Here is a 20,949-nt window from a genome sequence, read left to right as displayed (position 1 = left end):
CAAAATTTTTTCTCACTGTATTAACGTCAAAAATGGTTAGCTAGGAAATCAATTTATAAGTCCAGTTTCTTCGAAAGCCGACTTAATTAATTTTCTCAAGAAACATTTTCATCATTTTACTAAATACAATGAATAAATTTAATTCTAAGCTCTGCGGAAATGTTAGATTTCTCAAACATTGTGACTTTTTAGGTTTTTGTGATTGTTCATTTTCTGATATTTCTTGATTTTTCTGATATTTCTGATATTTCTTGATTTTTCTGATATTTCTGTTGTACTCAAATTGCCCTGCGTTGTCATTTTTCTGATATTTCTGATATATCCAGATTTGGGCGAGGTTCAAAAAAGTCAGCAAAAAAGGGGGGCAATTTTTTTGCTTCAACTTTTGGAGGAAAAAGTCCAATATACTTTTCAAGGGTAGTTTTTATATTCACATCAGTTTCGACGTGCAAATCAACGGCAACTTTTTGCCCCTTTGAAGATATTGCTGTCCTGAAATCAACAATGACAAAAATTATAATTTTACACTTAATTAGTTTCAATGATCAGTTCTGGCGGTTTGCACTTGGTCCATTTGGTCAAATTTCTGGATTAATATCTGGATTATTCAAACTGAATTAAACCAAGCTAACTAGTTCCATTTATCCCAAGGATGACTATAATGATAATTTGCATATGAAAGCTTGCAGTTATTTATTTATGTGCAAATAAAAATTGGCAGTAAAAAATTTGCAGATAGCATATTTGCCCATATTAACTTTCGTCTAACTGTACATTTGTCGAAATTTACATTTAGAGGTAAAATTCTCGTTGAGCTCAGGGTTTTTGCTCGGAAGAGCTATGCTAATCAACACAATGGACTATGCCGACGTATTATTTGCTTACTTTTTCTAGAAACTTCTGTGCCATGAATTTCTACAGCAACACTCCTAGCGACTGCGGAACCCGAAGCAGAGAGCACTCGGATCGCCGGAAACTATCGAGAGCACACTCGGAAGAATCTGTCCTGCGGCCGAAACGAAAGGCAAGTTTAATAATCGACACGCGAGCAAATTTGAGAATTTTAACTGTGCGTTTATTTCAACACATAAGAAAGGAAAACATTTTTCTGTAAATTTTTTACGCAGGTCACTGAAATTTTTTTTACCGTGCGCCTATTTCAGACAAAAATAGCCGATACAGTTTTTGCCCCTTTTTGCACATGTTAACTTCCTTCATTTTACCGTGGAAAATATACACTGATTTTCAATCTACAACAAGAAAAAGATTAAATCGGCCCTAGAATTTATTTGGATCATGGCGCAGAAATTTCGACCAGCAAGCTAACTCCAAAAAAAATTTCATCTTTAATTCCAATTTTAGCCGTATAACTTTTCAAACGATGAAAAAATTAAAAATAATTCGTAAGACTATTTTATGTTTTTTTTTCAAATAGAGCGAAATGAATTGGAATATTTTATCTATTCGCGAGAGAAAGGACGACCAGGGTGCATATAAGAAAACCACAAGTCGCCCTGTATGGTCACTTTTGTTTAATTTTATGGCTGAAATTTTTGGTTTTTGATTAATTTAGAAACTCAAACTTTATTATTTGATGATGGGAGGTAACATCTTAACATCATCTAAGCTGAAGAGTATAAATATTACAAACTCCGCCCCCCCCCCCCCCCCCTCTTACTTCCGCGACCCCTCAACCCCCAACCTGTTCAAAAAGAGAATGACCAAACTCTTTTCACTTCACAACCTCCCCTATCCCCTAGAAGTCTGTTTTTTGGTCTTAGAGTGAAGGAGGTGAAGCGATGACGTCACTGCCGGATACACTCAAACCCCTCCTGCTTCAGTCCACCGCCCACGGGATACCCAGAGCAGCCAGGGGACCCAGTCTGTTCCGAAGAGTGTTCTGGGTCGTCATCTTTGTCGTCTGCTTTCTCAGCTTCATCGTACAAACTGGATACTTATGCGCACGTTTTTTCAGGTTTGTTTTCCGTTTGTTTACTTATTGATTTTTTTGAGCTATAATTGTTTTTTTGCTATAAATGCTCCAATATGAATATACATTTGAAAACGTACACTAATTTGTGCCAAACTTCATGGCGCAACATGCAAAAAACGAGCCCTTCTAAAATGAACGAGCCCTTCTTGAAAAAAGGAAAGTTTTACGAAAAAAGGGAAAAAGGAAAGTCTATAATTCAGTTATTCCAGTTTTTCTTCTAAATTGATGCTTTTTTACGAGATTTTTTCATATTTTCTCCTTGTTGCGCCGTGCTGGTTGCTTGAGCTTGAGGCAACATTACCCAGCCCTGAAAAATAACCGAAAAATGCATGTAGTTCTTAACCAGGGTCACCACAGCCTTGCTCCGTAAAGAGCTGAGCAGTTCTTATGCTGGGTCCTTTCCCTTGTGGATAAACCTTCTGAATTACAATTAATTACAAATAATTGATTTAGCTTCCCCGTGAACACAAAACTAACAGTTCGAACCCGGAAGAACGTCACGTGGCCGGCTGTGACCGTCTGCAACCTGAACAAGTTCTCCAAGGTCAAAATAGACAACGGAAACCTGGTCAACCTCAACGGAATGATATTCCAGTCGGCCATCGGTGAGCGATCTATGATTCCAGATTTGATTGATATCCTATGTGGTTTCTGTTGGACTAAGCTAATAACTCTGAAAATGTATTATAGAGAAAAACGCATACATGTACTCACACATAAAACGCATACACATACATGTATTAAAACATACACATTTTCAAAATTATTTTCAGAATTATTATTAAAAAAACACTTTCGTTCTAATATGCTTTTAAAAAATAACCTGCGATTTTCTCACAAAAAAAATAAACCTATTTAGATTTGTTACCTTGAATAGACCACAACTCGTGTTTGCCTCATTTTCACAATTTTCGCAGTTACAGCAGAATAAGGAAATTTAGAAAATTGATGAACCAATCATATAAACCAGTTACACATGTAATAGTTAACCATAAAACATGCTACTCCATTAAAAAAACTCTAAAAAATTTACATTTCCAGCATTGTCCACTTTCAAAATTATTATTTTACTTTATGTGATACTAAAAATTTGTTAATGAACAAAACGATTCTAATAAAAATAGAAAGCTCAAGATTTTTCAGCTTTTTTGCGAAAAAGGTTGATCACTTTCACACATTTTTTTCCAAGTTTTCAAGACTTTTTTCCTGTGAAGAGTCGTACATATTTTTAGTTTCAAAAATTTAGATCTCGACAGTTTGTTTTCGACTTAACGAAAGCCGCCTAAGTTTTTTTGCTTAATTACCGCTCGGTAGACGATTACCAAATCTTATTAAGAGTGTTTTTGAAGATCATTTGCGAAAAAAGTATAAAACTTTTGAAAATATTGAAAGTAGTTTTTAATAGAATTTTTAACATCATTTTTTTTTTACAAAATTGTAACTTAATGAAAACATTTATCAGGTTTGATTTCCGTACTTTTTTCCATATACTCTTTTGCTAGCAGTATTTAAGTTTTTGCATGTTAAATTTGCTTACATATTGAGCATTAACAACTTCCAGGTTTCCTCCCACTTAGTCCAGAGGTAACGCGATTGTCTTTGCTCCCAGAGGTTTAGGGTTAGGACTTTGTTTTTTTCAATTTGTTAAAAATTGAATTGTCTTCCCGGAAAAAATTAAGTATCAATCCTTCTTTTGTCAGCTTATTTTTTGTTCCGCAATATTTAAAAAGCAAGGACTTTCTTGTCTAAACTATTCTGGTTCTTCGTAGCTTGTCCTTTTTTTTTCGGATTACCAACTCTAGTTTTAATAAAATTAAGTTTTCTCCAAATAAAATTGTAACAGTTTAAGCTTTATTGGCTGATTGAATATTTTTATCCCTTGAACGGCTAAAAATGATAATTGCTTTCAAATATATTTCAGGTCGGTTGCGGTTCAAATTCAAAATTTCAAAACTTAGTCTCTCAGAAAACTTTAGAACATCAGTTTCTTAGGGCAGTTTTGTTCGACTCAATGGGCATCTTCCCACAATTTCCCTGCTTCTTGGCTGCTTGATATTATTTGAAAATCTTATTTGCTGATGGTTGTGTTCCTCGAATGTTTCAGTTTTTTTTTTCTTCTTTTGCTAACCTGACTTGGTCCTAACACTGCCTACCCTTAAGAGAGATGGCGGAGTAGCTAAAACTCCTAAGAAATTAGTTTTAGCGTCTTTTATGAAAAAAAGAAATTAATTAAACTTACACAATGTTAGTTATGATAAAAGTTTCCTAGCCTGAAAAATGAAATAACTCACTTAGATAGTTTACAACATATTGCGAACAATGGCAATCCAAGCAAAGACAGACGGTAACTGTCCAAGTAGCATAGAATGTTCCGACCAAAGTCTTAAGATTTTTTTTTCAAAAAAGTGTTGTTTTTTTATTCTGCTTAGTATGACGAAAGGGTCTGAACTAAAAAGTAAAACTTAAATTTATTCAACAGTCACAGTAAATAAGCAATTTGGACAACAGTTTTATTGAAAAATGAAAGGAGCTTTGAAAAATGAAAATCTTCAAGTACTAACGTAGCTCAAGTAAAACTAAATTTTTACGACTCAAACTTAAAAATAAGCTTATGTAAGCCTGCTCGCTCGCTCGTTTTATTTGCTCGAAATTAGACTGAATCTCAAAAATTTAATACCACTTTTTCTCAATACCGAGACAATTTTTGAAAAATTTTTAAATTTCGTTCGAATCACTACTGCACATGCTCTAATAAAATTTATCATTTGATCCATTCCGATGATTTCTTACGGTAACTGATGTTGCTCAGAAAAATAAACTAGAACACAACCGAATCCAAAACTCCTCCCATTTTCATTGTTCGGTACAGTAAGCACAAAAAACTCTTATAAGGTGGATACCCAAAAAAATCGTGATTGAATCATGTGTTCAACAAATGATATCCGGGCGCATCAATTATAATTTCTCCACTAACTTGTCCAAGGCAAACGAATGAAAAATTTTCATGACAAGGAATAACATCGGCTTGCAAATAAAGAATCAGAGAAATTAAAATGAAATTGTATAAAATTTTATTTTGGTTTTAAGAAAAATTAAGCAAACAGCCTTTTTATAACAGATATTTTGAGATCACTCAAACAGGTTGATTTTTTTAAAAAAAGTTATAGCCATAAAAAATTATAAGAAAACTTATATTTTTGATTCTTTAAAATTTTTGCGCTCTATTTTTGGAGAAAGTTATTTTGCTCCATGTGTTCCGTTTTTTAGAGAGAAATTTCAGTATTCAGAATAAAAAATAACAAAAGTTTTAGATGCGGCGAATTTTGCTTTATTAATGCTCGCTATGTTTCCAGCTTTCTATTTACTAGTGAACGGCGACTTAATCCGGCCTAGTTGTATTTTCAAAATTAAGTACTATTTTAACGGGCAATAAAAATTGGCACAATAATAGTCTTTTGAAGTAGAAATTCTACAGAGGTGGACCAAAAAAAGAAGTTTTCTTCTCGAAAAAATTTTTGAATTGTTTTTTTTTCCATATTTTTTTGTTTGTTCATCTTTTTCAAATTTATTTTGTCGGGAAAAAAAGAATTGCAATAAAAAGCACACCAATGATTAAGGGCTTTTGATACCTACATTCAGGAGAAAAAAAAACTATTGCCAAGTTTTTACAGATAGCTTTAGCTTAATATGAAATCTATATGTTTTTTGCTTTAATTGCGCTGACTAGTAAAATTAGACTTAGTTTTGAAATTAGAGAAAGTTGTAAACTAAGAAGCGGGATAATAACAGTAAGTCCGATTTTTTTTATTGCAGCTCAATTCATAACTGAAAAATGTTCTATATATAATATAACACGCAAGTTCATCGGACTTTTCATTAGTACATGAGTCTGAGTCAGCAGAAACACATAAATATTCAAAATTTCTCAGCAAATTTTCAGGTTGGGTTTTCAAGTGTAATTGTCGGCTTTGAATTAGTTCATAATCATTTAAGTGCCGCTTTTGGTCTGCACAAAAACATTTCAACTTAGACTCAAAACTCATTCAATATATTTTACATTAATCTGCTCCAATTGAGCAATTGATTTGATCTCTTTTCATATATTTTTTGATTTATGTTAAAAAAACTTACTCAATCAACATTCTTTATAACAGAAATTTCCAGTTCACTCAAACAGGTTTATTTTTGTTTAAAAAAGTGCCATGAAAGATTTTCAAAAAAAAAACTTTTTATGTTGTAAACTACAAAATTTTTGAGCAGTTGACGAAATTTTTAAAAATTTTCATCAAGTCAAAAACGTCAAAAACTAATCAAATTATTGAAACAAAATCTAGTTTTAAGTTTGTGTAAATTAAAATGCTGATTAGAAGCCAATTTTTTTTCAACAACTTTCAATGTTGTCAAGCTGATTTAGTTCATTCAGTTTTTAGACTGAACTTTTGACGCAACTTTGGACGCAACATTTTTCAAAATTTTTTTATTGATTATATGGGTTCCCAAGTAGGAAAATTTTTTAGTGTTTCAAAAGTAGTCGTGTTCACAGAGTTTCGCTATAGTTTCGAAACTTTTATGAAGATTGTATTTTCGATTTTGTATTTTTTACTCATAAACGAAATTTAAGCAAAACTAGCATTAGTTATAATCAAAAATGAGCCAAATTTGTAAACCTCAAGAATCTAACAACAAATGCTCATAGGTCAAAAATCTTTCCAAATTTGAGCTTTGAACTTTCACATAATATAAAAAAACGTCGGTTCAAAAGTGGCTAAAAAGTTGTCTCAAAAAAATCACAAGACCAAAATACTCCATCTTTTGTTCAAGTCTTAGAGCAATCAAGCAAAACGACCACGCCCAAGTGGGCGTGAGACTCGATATGGAATGTTCAACGAAACTACTAATAACGAATGCTGATTAATTTGCCTGGCAACAAACTATGTCTCTTTTTCTAATTGCGGCAAACTGCCATTTTCTTCGATGTTTTGCCTGCGATAAATACGCCAAGTCATCGAGTTCGCATGTTAAATATTTTCTAGGAAAAAAGTTCAGTTTTTTAAAAATGAGCGAAAATCTAGTCACACAAACTTGCAATTTATGCTCAAATCTGTATTTATGCTCAATTGTAACTCAAAAGACCTTGAAATTTCAATGAAGGAAAATATAATTATCTTGTTCAGAGAAAATACATCGTAAGTTGAGTCTAAGTTGTCAAAATTTATAATAATTTCCTTTTAAACTTTGACCCCAAAATCCCTATCTCGACCTATTGTACTTGATCAGTACTGACATGGGATGACTTAGGCTTCTTGTCACCTCGGGCTACAAATAGCTCATTAGTTTCTGATGCTTAAAAAAGGCGACTCAATTTTTTCTCATTACGGATGGCTGGTTATGGTAATAATTGTGATTATTTGTGAAGCAGAGCAGAGCTTATGTATAAAGAAAAGGGAGGGATTATGAACCAAATTAGAGGGAGTAGCAAAAATTAGCTTTTACCACCATTACAGGAAGTGGGTAATTGTGAAGTTCAGTTTTCAAATATGTATCATATTTCATGAAATATGAACTAGGTTTAGCGTTTAAAAGGACGTGAAAAAAAAAAACAATCGAGTAGCATGAAAAAGTTTCACTGATCTGAAGTCAAAGATTTGCGCACGTTTTTTTTTTGAAAAACAAACTCTCAAAAGCCGTTTAAAAAAAATCTGAAAATTAAAAAAAGATCGGATTGAATTTTGAGCGGTTGTCAATTCGTTAATTGACCGGTTTTTGTAGTTTTTCAAGAAAGTTAGAAGATAAAAAAAATTCAAACAAATTTTTTTCGAAATTTTTTTTTGGTTTTTTTTCAGAGCTGATGTACCAGGAGTACCAAGAATGTCGGGAGGAGGAGCAGATGTTCGACTGTGGAAACGGGGAGTGTGGCTTCTCCTTCTGGGCGTGTGACGGGACCTACGACTGCAACACCAACAGGGACGAGAGGAACCTCGGCTGTTGCAGCGCCATAGAGAGCCAGTACGAGATGAATCAACTAGATCAAGGTCAGTGAGGTCATAAATCGGAGCTTCCGATCGAATGGTTTCCTTCTTCTTTAATCAAATATTTTATGCCACAAGGTTCGAACGCCTGAAAATTATGAAATTATGTTAGCTATTCAGAGCTCGTTTTTATATTTTCGAAGAAGCGAGTTCTGAACAGCTTAAAGGCCGCTGATTGGTAAAGGTCCCGTCAAGGTTTTCGAGCATTTGATTTATGCCAAGAGAACAAACCCCTCCTATCTTTAGCCATCGTTACTGGCTCTGGCTTTTCACATTATTTGAAAAAAATCTCGAATTTATTTTTATTTAATGTTAGATTAAAATAGAAGAAGGAAAACAAGATGAACAAATTGTATCATGGTCTGATTTTACATTGTAATTTCTAATCAAAAATTTTTCCATCTTTTCTAATTTGGTAATCGAGGCTGTTTCAATATTTTCATAATTTTGTTTCCTACTTGTTTATTGAATACCTTGAAGTCTTAATTAAAAAAATAAGGCAGTAACATTTTTTCAGTCGCACATTGCTAGCCCTGTTACGCTTTTTTTGTTTAACAAAATTATTGAACTTGTTTTTTCAATAAAACTAGAAATTGTAATTTGGTTTATGTTAAAATAAAGCTGACAGCTGTTTGATTCGATTTGATTTAGGTAATTGAAAGTATTTTAGAGATGCCGGGCGGATGGGGAGATCTCGTAACAATTAATAGTTACGACACTTACTCCTATTGAATCTACAAGTAATCTGTAGTAAATCAGTGCCAGCTCACAGTATGCACTCTATCGTATGTATTTGAACAGATTTGTCAACTGGTTCAAAAAGTTGTTTAAAAACATAATTACATTTTGTATATGGCCAAAATTGCTCCTATCAGGGAATTTTCTAACGCTCCTCTAAAGTACCTGATGTAGATTTTGGCGAAAAAAGATTTTATATTATTTTTTTAAATCAAAAAGCCACTTTTGAAGTTTTTAAAAAAAAAATCTCTTTATATGCAATGCAAGGCCATGTGCAAAAATACCATTTGGGATTTTAGTTACGCAATATATCCGAGTTAATCAGATTGCACCGTTGATCCGACTTTCTAAAGATCAATCTGTTGCTCTTCATGGGCTCAGCTCTGTGTGCACACCACTGTAGAAAATTGTTCGTTTTATAATTCATCGAGGCGAATATAATTCATCCTGCACTACATAATTGGGATCCAAATTGAATTGAGACAGCTAATTGGTTTTTAAAATTTCATTCACGATTCAAATTGTAACACTTAAATTTTAATATTATCAGCCTTAAGTTCTTAAATTTGCCAAAATTTATTTTACCAAAAACTATTCGAGACCAATTTAAGGGCAGTTAGACCATTGAGGGCTTTGCCTTGATACGAGCAGTCTTGTTTCAATTAAAATTGTTTTTGAGCCAACTGATTATACGCGTTAGAAAATCTAGAAACTTTATTTGAAAATCAATTTTGCAAAAATTACTTCACTAGTAACTAAAACTACCGAAAATTTGGATGGCGAACCAACTAGTTGTTATGAACAGATATTGTTTATAAGATAAAGAAACACCCAGGTCGAGGTCCGCGACTCATTTTGAGACGAAATTGGGTCTCCGAAAAGTTATTTTTTCTGCGAACAAAATTCCGTACGCCCACAAGAGGCTTGAATCGAACAAAGTTGCAACATGGGCCGCGCAAAGTCGAAATATAGCTTAAAATGGGTCGCACAAAATCTTACCATAGGTCGTGCAAAGTCGAAACATGGGTCGCGTAAGATTGCCAAATGGGTCCCACAAAGTAGCAACATGAGTCGCTCAAGGTAACAACATGTGTCGCGCAAAGTTAAAATATATCTTTTTCGGCTCGCGCAAGGCCGCACAAAAGTTCTACAAAGTTGGAACAACACCATACTTAAAACATTCTGCATACTTCTTGCGCTGTTCCCTCAGACATTTTAGCCATTATGCAAAATTAGCTCAATTCATTTTTATACTTGCCAGTTGTTGATACGTCCTGGATATGTCGTGGCTAAAACATTTGACTGAAAACTTCAAATTTAAATTTTGGCGATAAGATCATTAAAAACCGATAAGTATTATATTGAAGTATCATACTAGAAACAGACGGACTAAACAAGTTAGACATTGTTTCTCATTCATTTTTCGCCGGCTTCAGAAAATCATTTGCTACTAATTTTGCTTTTACCAATTTTTGCCTGTTAAGGTTTATCGCATGAAGTTTTACTTATTAATAAAAAACATGCAAAATTGCAGAGCTTAAAATTATCAGGAAAAAAGTTAAAATTTGAAGCAGTTCAATAAAAATTTAAGTTTTAACAAAATCTAAACAAAGAAAGCCGGTTGCCAAAATAATTCAAGAACAGAAAATTAAAAAAAAAATTTCTTATTCGTCAAAAAAATATTTATATAATTTCGCATGTTTTGTTGTCTAAAAAACTTCCTGCTAGTTTTTTTACTTCTAGAATTACAATTGAATTTGGTTTAGAAAAACTGAGAAAGATGGGGTAACTATAATTTTTTTAAAAAAAATTAGAAAAAAATTGAGATCCCAGTAAAAATAAAATTGAGAGATCAGCCTCGCAATAAACTTCTTCTAATATAGTCTAAAAATTGGAAAAAAAACCGAGAACACGTTTTTCCTAATACAAAAACGTTTTTGAGTCCTGTTTCGTAGAATCAGGCTTAAGACCTATAAGGCGTTAAAACGATATAAAATTTGACGTTCTACAGGTTTTCTCGAGGTTGTCGTAGTTGGGTAGGGTTCAAGAGTGGTCGAAAAGTAAGGAAAGTTATTATAAGCAGTACTATTGTTTCGATCAAAAAATAGGAGGAGAAGCGACAATTCGTGTTTTATATCACCTAAAATCTGGTTCCCCGAGTTGCCTTTCTTATCAAGGCTCAATGAATTGCTAAATGAAAATGATTGGGAATCAGCCGGTCAAATTATATCTATGATTGTTAAACATGAAGTAAATCTAAATGTTCCTGCTGTCATTCAACGTGTCGTCTGATATAAGCTCTAAAAAAACAATTTGCACACAATTTCAAATACAAAATGTAATTTAACGCAACATTTGAGACAAACAGCTAGCTGCCATTCATATTGAAATGATTGTTGAGACGGATTAACGTGCCTTCAACATTATCCGTTAAATCAAAATCAAAAAGTTTGTGGGAATCAATTCTTTCAAGTTGTCCAGATTAGCAATTTTTAACCCCATAAGTTTTTAAAAATTCCTGGCAGGTGAAATGACTTTCTAATTTTCAGCACAAGCCATCAACATTTTGCGGACTGCATAAAAATTTACTTCAAAAATTGTTAGTTATAAAGTCGAAATTTGTCTGCAGAAAAACATCTTGATGCAATGGTTGATACAATGATCTATGCAACAAAAGTTACTTACTGCTGAAATATTCTTATATCGAACAAACGCTAATATTTTTCAACTTTTGACTAAATAATCTTTATTTAAAACATATTTTGATTCCTTTCATGCGCTGGGTCACTTGAATTCTGGTACTCTTTTTTCCTTTCTCACATTTGTGAGAGCAAAATGTTTTTTAATCAGGAACTAGACTTTTTCCCTTAAACAACTTTTCGTACAAGAAATGGACTTATTTTTTATTGAGCCTTGACAATTTCCAGGTTTTTCCTTTTTGACCTGGAGTTAACAATGTCTTTTTGTCACCTTAGGGTTTGGGACTCGAGTCCCGGCAGGAGTTTGCTTTTTTCAGCATGTATGAGTTTGATTTTTTTTCTGTAAAAATTGAATTTTGAGGCTTTCGTTTGTCTGGTCAAGTTTTGTCCGCTTTATTTTTGCTTTGTAAATTTTGCAGGGTTATAGGAAACTATTTTGAGCACATACTGATATTATGATAATTTTTGTTTTCCTCGACGACGCATATTTTTACACAAAATTTATGATTCTCGTAAAAGTCAATTTATGATTTGTTGACCAAATATTGAAAAAATTTTTTGACTTTTCTCGATAACTATCCTGCCAAACCTGATGTCATGGGTTTAATCAAAGCATCAGGTTGCTGAAAACTTACCTTTATAGTTGGCTACGCCCAATTTATTATAGAAAAAAGCTATAGCTTTCAAAAATGTCAAAGTTTTGAACTTTTGACCGTCTTTCAGAATTTTTTTTAATTTTCTTGAAAACTATCCTATCAAATCTGAGATGAATGAAAGTTTCAGTCGAAAAAACCGATTGCGCAAATGTGTCTGGCAGAAAAGGCGATTCTTTGCTGGTTAATAAAAAATGTCATGTTTTTGGGAAAAGTCTACTTACTGAAATTATGCATTTCATCCCGCATCAGTATAACAAATTCAAAAAACATCAAACACGTACATCCAGCTCTAGCTGGTACCATACTTATATTTCATCGAAAAATACAAAAGTTTTAATTCACCTAGTTTTTTAAATTAATTTTCTTTTTTTTTCGACATCTCATATTTTTTCAATATTATTTTGTTTCGCAAGTGGTGCAAAGCTCCGCTTCACCTATATGTTGAAATTTTGTTGTTCGGTTTTTACCCTCTTTCATTTTTTACTCCCTTCAAAAACTAAGTTAACATTGTCATAATGCAATGGAACTTGGCATATTGAGCTATTGTGAACAGATTTGTTCATCATACTTTACATCGTACTTTAACGCGTATAGCCATACGTACACATAAAACAACTGTAAAAAAGAAAATTTGAATGGCGGGGAAGTTGAAAAGTGCCGGTTTGTTATTCAGGCAGTTATTAATGACATCTTTCGGATTTGAACTCTAATTACTTGACTTTGAGTCACTTTGAGATTTTTACTGAATGAATTGATTTTAAGCTTAGCGCGAGATATAATTAAGGTCGCGTAGGGTGACAATTTGCATATAAATTATAAATTTGACACATTTGACATTCTCAAGCTCGTTTGTAAAAGCAATACGCGAGTCATGTGTAGTAAAATTGCAGTATGAACTTTGCGGGGATTAGAGCATGGTTGTAAAGTTCGAAATGTTCCACCATTTTTTTTAAAATCCGAACTAATTTTTCCGAACTATTGAATTTAAATAACAAATAAAAACAATCAGTTTCAGTTGACCAGAAAAAAAGTACGTTCAAAACAATGGTCAATACAAAAGCGCAAATGTTCAAAAACAGCAGGGGCGGATTTTTTTGAGGTGGGGGGCTGCTTTCTTTCTCTTCAAGGGTTCGATCCCCTCACTACTCAAAAAATTTTCTCTTCGGTACTTTTTACGGCATCCATTTTTGTCCGAACGGCTCTAAAATTTACTAACACACTAGTGTTTACCAATTTTCATTGCTTAGCACGCACCGAAACAGCCCATTTTTTGTCAAAACTTTCCAAAAACTGCTTTTTGGCATGTTTTTTTTTCCAAAATTTGCTTGCTGCCTAGTAAGTTTTTTCCTAATAGGGTCTTTATGATTTTTGAGACAGCTCGAAAATCTTTTTTATCGTTCTAAAAAAGTTATCAAAATTTTCGAAACAAATTTGAAAATCATATTCCCCCACCCTCGAGAAAATGTTAGATCCATTCCTGAAAAAAAGATCAGCTAAAAACCAATTATGTAGTAGGCGTGCTCCACAAATCGCCAGAAAAACGCTTAACATTTTTTGCAGCTTCTTGTGACAAAATCTAAAAAAAATTATATCAATTATTGCAAATTTTGATCAAGATGTGGCATTTCATTGTTTACAAAATCACTAATGCCATGTATCTTCTCTTTCATCATATAGTGGTGCTGTAATTACTATAAGTTATGTAGATTCAAATTTTATATAAATCTATAAAAACACGCAAAACTGTGAAACCCGTCGACTTGATTGCCGAGTTTTCTGATTGGGTCGGACGAATTCATTCGGAGATAAACATATAACCCTCGGCTCTCAATGGGAAAGCCCAAATCCCACAGTTTAGATTCGGGCGTTAGAATCACTTTCCCATCTACAGATATGAAGTTCTTTGACCCGTTGACCTTTGACTTCTCGTAGCCTACATGAGGGGTCAATCCTTCGAAGATCCACATTAATTGACTCATGAAATGAATTTCGCCTGCGTTCAGGGGCGGAGTTAGTTGGTTCTTACTTCGAAGCAAACAATTAAATATTATTTTATGAGAAGGAAACGTTAACTAAAAAGAAAAGGCGTTTTTTCTCACAATTTTTGAACACTCGTATTTGGTTAGAACAGTTAGATTGAAAAGTTTTTAAAAAATAGCTGTTTTCTTAGTTCGCAAGAGCGATCTCAGAAAAATTATTTGTTTGAAATATTTTACTATAAAAGCATATAAACTGCTCTGCCACGCATTTTTATGATATCTTTTATCCGCCCCTGCCTGCGTTTATAGGGTAAGCTAGAGTTTGATTTTGCAGTTTGCAGAAATTTTTGGCTGAATGAAATGTTCGGTTGTGATTTTTGTTCCAGAAGATGGAGTAACAATTTTTTCCGTACACAGTTCCCCCATTCTTTTCGCATACACCTAAAATCTTTCTTATGTGTCACTGATTCAGACATGAATCGAATTTTTTGCTAAAATTTTTCGTGTTAAGAACTGCTGCTTTAATTTTGCAACAAGCAAGGAGCACGGATCGGGGTGAGTCTTCGTCCTCTGATCTTTCGGCTAAGGAACAATGACCTTCGCCATTCCCCTTTACAAAAAGTATTATTTAATCAAAAAGAATTGTCATAAAAATATGAAACCCAATACTTCTGCTCTTTTGTTCACGGAAAATAAATAGCCCGGTTCTTTTCAAAGTCTATCCGGTCGTCACAAATTGTGAGAAAGCGTCTTTCGATGGTTTCGCATCAAATTTTTTGATGGAGTTTTTGTATCACGTCTTTCATTGGATTTTTTTTTCAGATTAATTGTTTTATACTTGAATCAGTTTTAACTATCAATTAACTAGTCATTTCTATTAATCTTTATCCAGTCGTTGCAATCAGTCATATCTGTCCATTACTCATCTCTTTTCATATTATCTGACAATTTTGCAAGTTATACAGAAACGTGGTTTCAAATCAACTTAAAAAATAATGAGTGCTAAAAACACAAGACCACTCGTATCAGAGCAAAGCCCTGAATGTTTCGACTGCCCGTTAATTGGTCTCCGATAATTTTTGGCAAGTTGAATACTGGCAAAACTATGAATTATAGGCTGATAATACCAAAAATTAAGTGTTGCAATTTGAGTCGTGTATGGAATTAACAAAACCAATTAGCTGCCTCAATCCAAGATGGAAGGATTTTGTAATGCGGGATAAAAAACAAGCACGTAATAAAACAAGGACATTCTCATGGCAAATTACAATAGTTGGTTGGCCCCAGTAGTCGGCTGGCCCCATTCAGATCAGGTGATCGATCCCCCGAGGGACTATAGTTTTGAAAAAGTGGTCTTAATAAAAAAACTACCCCATGTATATATATATATATATATATATATATATATATATATATATATATATATATATATATATATATATTCCTCACTTTCTTCGAATGTCAGAACAATTGTTTTAAGTCTAGAAGTGAAATACGGGGACAAGTAGCTTATCTCAATTCAATGTGGATTGATTATTTGAACACATCGTAAATTGGAGGAAATAACTAGGCTTAAGCGTTGAACCAGGCTTAATTAACCAGGCTTAATCATAAATAAATGCATGAAGGCGCTAGTAATTTAGTCAAACTAAAAATGACCTATTTCTAACCTCCAAAACATTACAGAATATGATGGCAGAATGGCAAAAACTTATTTTGTGAACATTTTAGTTTAGGGCGTCAATGTTAAGGGCGTCGAAAGGGTAAAATTGTCTATCAATCGCATTAATTTTGGTAAACACAACGACGCACAAACATTTGCAAAAAGTTAATCGGCTCTTGTTGGAAAAAATGGACTGATGGTGAAACGCTACGCTCGGAAGCTTGGTCTGCTTAAAGACGGATTCGTATGGCTCAGAAAAACTTGGCTTCGCAGATGACAGCTATTTAATTTGACAGCTATATTTTTTGAAGAATTTTTTTAAATATTTAAATAATATTAATATTAAGTAGAAAATCATCAACATTAAAAACTGGCTGCTCTGTGAGAAAAATAGCAAACTGAAAAAAATATCAGTAGCATTAGCGATGAACTCGGAAATTCCGCTCAATCTATGGATAGATTTCGCAATATTCAAGAACTTTTTAGATTTTTATCTTTTTCGAAAACAATGTTGTGCTCACTCAAAACGAGTGCTCATTAAGACAACCATATTGTTTAGTAAAAAGATGCATTAGTTCATGAACTGAGTGGAAAAAATTGAGGTTTTGAAAATTTCGTTTATCAAATTATTGAAATTTACATTTTTCAGTAGACGTTTATTTTGAAAAAAAAATCAGCCATTTTTGGTTATTTCAAGGATGAATTTCAAAGTCAGCGGAAGATTGTTTACAGCAAAAATGAGTTCCTCCTATTACAACCGACCAATTGTCTTTTTTGAGTTGAATGAAACTAAGCAGTTACCACAAAAATTACCCTTTGCAATTGCAAATTTTGCTTTTCTGGCGATGGTGTTGATCTCAGAATTCGTCCTGGATAATCCAGTCTCAAAAGTTGTCTGAAGCTGAAATTCAAAACGGCATAGCTTCTTTTGTTTATCATCTTTTATTGTTCAAATAGTTGAAAGGAGCCTACCTTATTCAGCTTTTTGCTGATAAAATTAAGTTCTGTTCTGAAATTTTTCTGATTTTGCATCAAATTGTTTTCTCGGGCTAAATTTCTCCACACCGTTTTGTTGAGATCAGCAATTGATGAAAGCAGATCATTATTTCTTTTGAATAATTTCGCAATGTCTTCTGAACTATTTTTTTCGATACCAGCTAACTTTTCAACTTTTTTGTCAACATTCGTGAACGTTATTTTTTGCATGCCGGCCACACATACACAAGCTATTAGTATGATAACACATATTGCAACTCGGAAAACGTGTTTTCGCATCCGGTGGAAAAATGGTGCCTCGAAGACGTCGTTGGAAGGTCTTAACTAGTCGAACATAGATGATATCTTAGACTGTTAATGGTCATTTTTGTTGGCAGCTCAAACAAGCATTTCAAATAGTTTAAAATTAGGAATTACTTTTGCTAATTAGTAGTCTATTAACCTTCGGCTTCAAACAGACAGTTGATTCAAAACAGAATTTTCAGTACGACTATTTCAATTTTCGGTAGTTTTTTTTTACAGTCATTTTGGCAGAAAAACCTTAAAAGAATTTTTTTAAGAGCTTTCAGGGCCATTTCGATTGAGCTTTAAGAGTAATAGTTTGCCCCTTTCTGCCCAATTGGTAATCCTTTGGAAGTTTTTCGTATTATTTATTTGTGGTTGATCTAACAATATTCTAAAGGCGCCTTTGACGCCAATATACAAAAAGTTTGAGAAGAACACGCGCCAAAAAACGCTCTTTTTGTCAAAAATATAAAATCAAGATCTAAAAAAAGTTGGAGGCCAGCTATTTTTCCAGCAGAAAGTTTTGATGATATGCACAAATTTTTTTTGGTGTTTTGAGCGTAATCAGAAGATCAAGTTGGGCGACCTAAAAAAGTTAGACAAGTTTTCCAAATTGATTGATACAAAATTTTCCTAGAAAACCCTAGACCAGTGCAATTGTAAAAGCATACATAGTACCATATATGCTACACAGAAACCATTTCAATGACTGACGCACTTTTTTTGCTAAATAGCTAATTTTTTATCAATGATTCGAAGTGTATTTTTGAATTATTGATTTATTTTTGAATGAATGCGCGACCGCGACGTATAACTTTGCATATTTTTGAATTATGGTGTCATTGTTTTGAAGCAAGTTTTTTAAATTTCTAAGACCCTTAAAATTTTTCCATGCTCGACTAATGGTGCCCGGTCATAATTAATAGGTAGCGATTCTTCCGATTCGCTCGCAGGATCTTCGTTTCTTGAACAGGATACTATTTCGTCGTTAGGGATCTCCACGGAACCGCTATCGGAACTGCTGCTTTCGTGTGAGACTGTTGACATAATGCAATAAAAGGAAACTGTAATTTAAGATTCGAAAATTAAATTTCGAAATGTTTCAAAAATTTTAATCAGTATACCATAGCAAGCTGAATGGATATATTTTCGATATAAATTCCGCCGCTGTATTTTACTTCATTTCAGAAGTTTTTAGTGCAAAATTTCGATATTCTAAAATTACATTTGACAAATTCAGCTTTTGTTTATATTAAGGAAAATGTTTATCATTGTTAATTGTGATAAGAAATGAAAAAATATCAGCGATCATAAAGAAATCGAAAATTTTGATTAAAGCTACCCAATAGGAGTTTTTTCAAAAACAAGTGATGGCTCAGTTTGTTTCTGTTGATCTGTTTTGTAATTAATTAACGGAATGACAAGCTCACTCAAATGCGAGGTTCAGATTGAGTCAAGAACTGAACGCAAGAACTTAAGGAAACTTCTATCAAAATGTTGAATGACATGAAGATCGATCATCTCTCAAGGGTTTCAGAAGGAACGAACAATTACTAATCGCAAACACTAAGAAAGCAAACCAGTTCAATGTTGAAAGTAAAAGCAAAAACCAAAAATAAGGGACACTGAATAAAACAAACGAAGGATGGAGCTTGCAGAATAGTGACAAGACCAAACCGTAAATTAGCAAACTAATCAATTTTCTTTGGAAATTAATCAATTCCCATCATTTAATTTTTTGAAACCACTTAGTTGTACTCAAAAGTTATTGCTTAGTTGTACTCAAATTTCAAAAAAAAAACTCTCACTGAGGTGGTCAGGGGAGAGATTTCATGATTGAATTTTTAAAAAGCAAAACTGAAAAGAACATAGTCAAAATTAGATTATTTGCTTAAAACACATATTCAGTTATGTGTTTTTCAACCAAATTTTTCCATTCAAAATTTTTTGATTTCTAGAATTCTTCTTGATTGAGTTTTTTGATAGAACTATACGACTTCAAAAAAACTGTTCCAATTGGCGTGGGAAATTTAGGAATTAAAATCCACTCAGCCACTCAAAAAACTACAAGTCAATTGTGCTTTATTTGTTGGGTAGATTAATGTGTCTCTAGTTTAGGAAGTAATTTTAACAAGAAAACGTTTTTGTGTTAGAAAAGAAAAAAATAAATCAAAAGGTATGGTATCCTATTAACTTAACTGAAATTTGAAACACTAGATATGTTTTTACACTGAGTACATGGTTAACTTCAGAAAACCGGGCATCATGCTTGTATTTTTCAAATCAAAAACAAAAGATAAACCAAAAATGATTATAAAAACTTTTCTTTAAAAGGAACGAAATTTTCCGGAATTTTTTTTTGTTTTCATAAATATTACAGTCATTTCCCAAATTTTGCTTCAAAAGATTCATTCGTAGGATTTTTCCGCAAAATCGTTAAGTCCGCACATAAAATGCTAGAAGCTTCAGTTTTAACAAATCAACTTCCAAAACTAATTACTAGTAAAAAAAAACTCCACAAACATTGATCACTTAGCGAAATGAGTTCGTGAAATTAAAAACGTGAAAAACCGTTGCTTTTTTTGAGCGTAGCACTGTGCAAGAAGTAAATTTGTTTTCGAGTGCTAAAAACAAACATTAATTTCCTAACGTATTAAACTTTATTCATTTGTGAGAAAAACGAAATACATTGCTGCTTGTCGAGTGATGTCTCAGAAACCAAATTTTTGTCTCTTTTGATTTTTTTTACTTCCAATAACTTTTGCCTGCCCACTTCAAACATAAAGTGTTTAAAAAAGAGTTGTCTCAAGAAATTAGCAAGTTGAAAAAATTTCCTATTTTGGTTACAATTACTTTTTGATTAAGTTGTAATTTCTGTGTTTAAAAGTTTAATTCGCCTTACTTGTCTATTTGTTTTATAGATTTCAGCACTTGATATGATTTTGTGCAGAATACATTTTTTAAAAAACGTTTATATTTCGTAATTACGTAACTCTTCAAATGTGTAAAATTTATGTCAAACTTGTATCTGGTGCACGCTTTTAAGTTTTCGTTTTGAGAAAAAGATTCTATTTATTGTTCCGACAGTGTCCGCTCTTTTAACTAGCAACTTTTAAGAGGATTTTTTGTAACAATCAAGATGTTTTTTACTAAGTTCAAATTTAAAAAGTATTTCACTGGTTAACATGTTTCTTAAAATATAGGGATTGAAAGATTGTCAATTTAGCGAACTTGTGATAATTAATGCGCAATATACTTTGCGCCATAAAAAATACTTCTTTTCGAATGTTTAATTATTTTCAAAACTCTTATACTACTCCATATACCTTTATGGCAGCAGAAACATTCAAAGCTTTGCCCTGATACGAGCAATCATGTTTTATTTTTAATCAATCTATGTTTTCAGATCAGTTATATAAGAAACGCCATTGAAAAAAAAACACTATACTGTATTATTGGCTCAACGTAAGTTTTGTACAGCCGCAACATAATTTTGATTTTGAAAGTTGTGTTAAATTGATACATCCGTCCTGCTATTTGGTTTGATTTCGACTTTTGTTTTAATAAATGTGGGTTGTAGATTAGTTTTTATCAGTGAAAATTGACTAATCAATCACGCAAACTGTAAAAGATTGAAATGAGTCTTTTTTCATTTTGACTGTAAAGTTCAAACAAGACTTCTCGTATCAGGGCAAAGCCCTGCATGTTCCGATTGCCTTTTAAGGTTTATGGAGCATCAGTAATAACATAAAAAATTAAATGAAATAAAATAAAATGAAAATTTTTTTCTAAAATTTGAAATTTTTTATAAAAATCATCCCCCCACACGCCATTTAAAGTACAAAAAGATAGATTTCGTTCCTTGTAACAAATCAATTATGGCAAACAAGCTTCATTCAACCAATTTGGAA

At 32.7% G+C, this 20,949-nt stretch overlaps 1 protein-coding gene across 9 annotated transcripts in view; it reads left to right on the top strand.

The window, feature by feature from the left end:
* Positions 1-20,949, top strand: part of LOC134848405 (amiloride-sensitive sodium channel subunit alpha-like) — an 85,271-nt gene that overhangs the window by 33,385 nt on the left and 30,937 nt on the right. For all 9 annotated transcript variants that reach the window (XM_063865840.1, XM_063865839.1, XM_063865841.1 and 6 more), the window contains 4 exons: positions 895-1,024; positions 1,782-1,975; positions 2,447-2,598; positions 7,837-8,025. In XM_063865840.1, the coding sequence (XP_063721910.1) occupies positions 908-1,024; positions 1,782-1,975; positions 2,447-2,598; positions 7,837-8,025 (652 nt within the window). In that variant the 5' untranslated portion in view covers positions 895-907. The remainder of the gene's footprint in view (positions 1-894; positions 1,025-1,781; positions 1,976-2,446; positions 2,599-7,836; positions 8,026-20,949) is intronic.

Source organism: Symsagittifera roscoffensis, chromosome 6 (genome assembly GCF_963678635.1).
Source record: "Symsagittifera roscoffensis chromosome 6, txSymRosc1.1, whole genome shotgun sequence".
Classification (NCBI taxonomy): domain Eukaryota; kingdom Metazoa; phylum Xenacoelomorpha; order Acoela; family Convolutidae; genus Symsagittifera; species Symsagittifera roscoffensis.
Note: the sequence above shows the minus strand (reverse complement) of the source record. Positions and strands in the feature narration are given on the sequence as shown.